A 5,398-nucleotide genomic window follows, 5' to 3' on the forward strand; every position below is an offset into this window, starting at 1 on the left:
TAGACATTTATTTTAATTAAATTATATGTTTAAACAATATTTAGGCTCCGAAGATGGCATTACGCCGAAACAGCGCTGTTAGCTTTATTCCAGTTTTAGATAAATATGAACTCAAATAATACCGCCTCGTTGAATCTTATAAAGAAGTTAATTAATGCAAAATGGGCAAACAATTTCAATGAAATTTGCATATATATACATATATATATATATGTGTGTGTGTGTGTGTGTGTATATACACACACGTATATATATATATATATATATATATACGTGTGTGTTTGTGTGTGCCGAATTACTAATTACATATAATTATATAATTACACTAATTATTTACTACAAATCCAATTACGCTGGGGTACATTGTTGTACATCAAATCGTTACATGTATGAATGAAAGTACATTGTTGTACACACGCATACATATACTCACATACATAAACACACACATACATACCTGCACAGATAAAACTAAGTCTACGGTGCCTAAAACAGACCAATCGGATGATGACGAAGAAATTCCCGTGATTTCATTGGCTGAGATGATTGACGAATTGCATATCGGGGAAGATGCAACTGGCGGGGAGGGCGCCGACATGATCGAATAATTTTCATCATAATTATAACTCTAATTATTACTTGTAATTACGGTTGTGACGTCATCTTTATCATTGTCATCTCCGTCGTCATCATCATCACCACAGCGTATATCGTCACCACCATCAATTGCACTTCAAAATGGTATAATTAATGTGACATGTCATGATATGATGACGTCGTCGTTGATTGGGATGATGATAAAGGTAGCGAGGAGTTTAATAAAAAAATCTTGTTGCTCCTGATAACTATGGTTACAGACAGTATGGGGCGTCAAATCTGATACAGATGATACCTGATACAGATGATGTCGACTTTCGCGCTATAAAAGTCGGTAGAAACTCGTCAAAGATAACAGTTATGACGTCACAATAACTAACACTCGCAATCGTCGTCGTAATTATCGTGGTAAAATGTTTTCTCTCCAGGTGACAGGAGTGGCGGTAAATTACTTTCTTCAGAAATGTCTGTAGGCGCGTGCGTAAAAGCATTACATATACACAGTAATGTAGTAATTTAATTACTATTACTACAAATATTATTAATATTATTTTCATCATTAACAAACTAACTTAAAAAATATTCTCGCCAATAAACAAAAACGTACAATTTACATATAAACATGCATATACACATGTACACGCGCATGTATATATGTATGTATATATATTTTTTTTAACAGTGTGTATGTATATATATATATGTGTGTGTGCGTGTGTACAAAATATCCATAAACATAAGTTGACATACACATGTATCAATTTAAATTATATGTATATAATACAAATGTATCAATATATCTATACATATTGATACAAAAGGATATATATATATATATATATAGGTACACATGTCAGTTTATACTTTATACAGCCTCTTGATATTCTTCTACTAAACTATCAACTCAGCTAACTCAATCAGCTTAACAATCAACCAGCCAATCGATTAACCCAAAATGTAATTTATAATATGTAATAATTTAATATAGATTGATAGATAGATATGTAGATACAGACGAATGTGTAAACTTAACAGAGCAAATAACTAAATGGTATAATTTTTCAATCATTTCAATAGGGAATTATCGATCCGCAGCTCAATTATCAACTTGTCAATTAACTCAATTAATCAATCAGTCAACTCATTCAATCCGTGACTAAACGAACCAGTCAACAGAGAAACGAAATTTAACACCAAATAACGTATCAATAAGGGAATATTTATAATTCCAAAACTTTATTAAATCCAGTCGGACAATCACTAACTCACTCAATCACTTTATTTAAACCACAATTATTCAATCAACCAACTAATATTTAGATTATATTTAATACGTATTTCGCATAAACATATCAGTCAAATAGCATTAGAAAATAAATTAAATATTTAAGAAGAGACAAACTTAGTTACACCGAATAAATATATAAATCAATCAATCAGTTGACAATCAATCACTTGATATCTCATTCAACCAAACAATCAATAAGTCTATGATTCAATCAATCAACAAACCAACCAATCAATCATCCAATCGAACAAACAAACAGCCAGATAGATCATCATATATATTTGGTTTTATTGAGAGCCCTATCGGCATACCCACCACTATCATCATTCATCCTATCCCAATCCGTTAATCCCACAACGAATCCCAATCTTCTCATTCTCTCTTGATCCTTGCGCTCCTCTATATCCGCCCATCTCACCTGCATAAATTAACATTAATTTATTCATTAATATCGATTCGTATGTTTTATTCAGTGAATTGCCTGAGTGATGCCGGCCTGTACAATACATCTACCTGCAAATTAGACTTGCTGATAGGTAACAATTGGGATAATTTATTCAAATTTTCATCGCATTAACATTTCATCAGAGACTAATTAGCATAATTTATTAATTTACTCATCAAAAAATATGATATTCACTCACCCTCTTCTTGTTGCCCGGCTTGAGGCACCGCATCTCATAGTCATCTGAGACCTGGAGGTACTCCTCCAACTTCATCGGGTGAGCCTCCTTCTTAGTGGCCAGACCATCCAACTTATCTGGTGTGTATATGTGTATTTATGCATGTGTGGTGTAAGTGTGCGTGTGTATTTCAAGTCATCCAACTTTGCTGATTTGTGTGTATGTATGTGTGAGTATATATGTGTAGAAGCATGTATGTGTGTGTACGTGTGTGTGTGTGTGTGTGCGTGTGTGTTTCGATAACTAACCAAGCGTTTGCTCAGACGTGTCCAACTCCCATTTGCTTTTCTTGTGACCTTTCAACTGCTGTCACGAGATAAAAATAACGTAACATCATGACGTCATCAGCGTCATGACGCCATAGTATCAAATTAAAATTTGAAAGTATCAAAATAAATATATCAAAGTTGAAGATATCCAACTGAAAGATATCAAATTAAAAATACCACCATTACCAACATCTCCATCTACGTAATAATCATCATTATTATCATCATCATCATCACCATCGATTGGTGATGATTATAATAATCATAATCATAATGAGATCTTACAGTGTCATAATCTTCGTCTTCGTCGTCATCGTTTCCATCCTTGGACTTCTCAACAATGGTCGTCGCATCTTCCATTTCAACCTGTAACATCGAAAAATCAATCAATCAATCAATCAATAGATCAATCAATCAACTGATTGAACATCAACAAGCTACAGTTTATCTTCAATCAATCCATTAATCAAACGACCAACCAATTAACCAATTAATTAATTAATTAATTAATTGTTTAATTAATTAATTAGTTTATCAATCGAACAATCAACCAATCAGTCCATCAGTCACTGATTGAAAATGTGACGATGTTAACCTCTTCGATATTATTCTCTTCTTTTAATAAGTAGCTTATATCAAGATGGATGTAGTGCCTGGGCGTCTCGTCCCAACCTTTTTTTATCTGCCAATCAATCAATCAATCAATCAATCAATCAATCAATCAATCAATCAATCAATCAATCAATCAATCAATCAATCAATCAATCAATCAACCAATCAATCAATCGACTAATCAATCAATCTTCACCTTCATGATATCGTCATGTTTATAATGGTGTTCATTCCTCTTGGTGCATAGTGATACATCTGCCTCCATCTGGGCTACATAGACCTTTGGATGAAAAAAGAATAAATAATTCAATCAATCAATTCACTAATCAATCAATCGACTAACCAATCAGCGAATCGATAAATAAGCCAATCTACCAACTAATCTGTCACTCAACAAGCACAAAATCCTTCCTTGAAATACGTTAGAATGGTAGCCTAAATGCACTAACTTTCAACCATATAATTTATACAACCGACCAGTCAACCAACCAAACCATTAACCAATTAATCAATCAATCAGGTAACTCAACTAACCAATCAATCAATCAAACAAACAAACAATCAATCAACGAGCCAAACACAAAATTTTCACTTTACAATTCACCAAACAAATAATTTAAAGAACTACCAACTGGCCAACCAATCCATTAACTAAACAATTATTCAATCAATCAATCAATCAATCAATCAATCAACCAATCAATCAATCAGTCAACCTGAAACCCTTTAGATTTGGCATAACCCCAGAATTCATCGAGATAAATTTTTTTATCAAACGTAGCGTCGACGACGATGAAGCTGAAGAAGCAGTCGTCAATTTGCTTTTTGAAATTCTTCAGGAAACTCGTCTTATACGAAGACTCCAGAGCCGGGTCGAATTCAAACTCCATCACCTTATTTAGTGTTTTTAATTGGGGAAACAATTTAGTGCTTTTTACTGGGGACAGATACAATACAATTATCATTATTTAACGTAATAAATAACAACCATTTTTTTCTCTTTTTTTCCTGTCAGTTCATCGACAGTGACCATTTTCTCCACTTCCACCATAAAATAATCATCCAGGCAGAGCATGCGTGGGGCCGAACCTCCCTCCTGCACCTCTCGCTCCTTAGGGGGGATGATGAGAATGATGATGACGATGGAAGAGGATGATGATGGGATGACTGAATGATAAGAAGTGACTGTTCTTAGTTAGAATTTCCAAAAACAAATAAAAATAATCCGAATAATCATCATAAGCCATTTAAAAAACAACAACAACAACAGATTCCTCAAACCATCCAGCCAATCAGCCAACCTTAATTAATTTACAAAGATGGGTCTTTCCAGAACCCGGCAATCCCCGAACGATGATGACCAATCTGTCGGGCCTTTCCTTCCTGCCTGGCTTGCAGATCAAAGACTCTATACTCACTTTCTCGACAGCCGGACTCTCCTCCGCAACTTTCAACTGTGATGATGTTGACGAAGATGACGGTGGCGGGGGCAGTGGTACAGCATTTCTTGGGAAATTTTGATGATGGGGGCCTCTGAATCTCATGCCATGCAGGAAGTTTGGAGAGTTTATTCCATGCGGCGGCCCTGGTGGGAACTCATTTGGTCCCATCCATCCGTGATGTAGAGAAGGGTGGGGAGGTGGAAATGGAGGGTGGCCAGTCCCAAATGGTTGGGGGGAGTGAAACCTAGGTGGCAGCCTATAATCGATATCATGAGGGGGAAGTTGATCAACCGATGGAGGGTCGTTTGATAGGCCACCGTGCCCGTAATCTATCACTGTAGTTACGAGAGGGTTTGATGATTTGGAGTCGATAATTTTTGGGCTTGGATTGTTGTTAGGGCGAGATGCATATCTCTCATCTTTGTCCTGCAAGTAGGTGGATTTATCAAACGGCGACCTCTCGTCAAAATCATGGTAGTTGTTGCTGCTACGATTTCTTTGCTGCCA

At 35.5% G+C, this 5,398-nt stretch overlaps 2 protein-coding genes across 2 annotated transcripts in view; one reads left to right on the top strand and one right to left on the bottom strand.

The window, feature by feature from the left end:
* Positions 1-827, top strand: part of HELRODRAFT_187554 (hypothetical protein) — a 6,357-nt gene extending 5,530 nt beyond the window's left edge. Inside the window, exon 14 of the mRNA XM_009031270.1 lies at positions 466-827. Coding sequence (XP_009029518.1) covers positions 466-608 — 143 coding nt within the window. The 3' untranslated portion in view covers positions 609-827. The remainder of the gene's footprint in view (positions 1-465) is intronic.
* A 1,329-nt stretch (positions 828-2,156) lies between these two features.
* Positions 2,157-5,139, bottom strand: HELRODRAFT_115915 (hypothetical protein; the record flags this gene model as incomplete). The annotated part of the gene is made up of 9 exons (XM_009031271.1): positions 4,751-5,139; positions 4,438-4,560; positions 4,166-4,342; positions 3,646-3,729; positions 3,433-3,519; positions 3,123-3,203; positions 2,817-2,871; positions 2,530-2,645; positions 2,157-2,303 (listed from the first exon to the last, which is right to left on the bottom strand). The coding sequence occupies exons 1-9, from the start codon at positions 5,057-5,059 to the stop codon at positions 2,157-2,159; spliced, it is 1,179 nt and encodes a 392-aa protein (XP_009029519.1). The 5' UTR covers positions 5,060-5,139.
* Positions 5,140-5,398: the final 259 nt, after the last annotated feature.

Source organism: Helobdella robusta (assembly GCF_000326865.2).
Source record: "Helobdella robusta unplaced genomic scaffold HELROscaffold_71, whole genome shotgun sequence".
Classification (NCBI taxonomy): Eukaryota; Metazoa; Annelida; class Clitellata; order Rhynchobdellida; family Glossiphoniidae; genus Helobdella; species Helobdella robusta.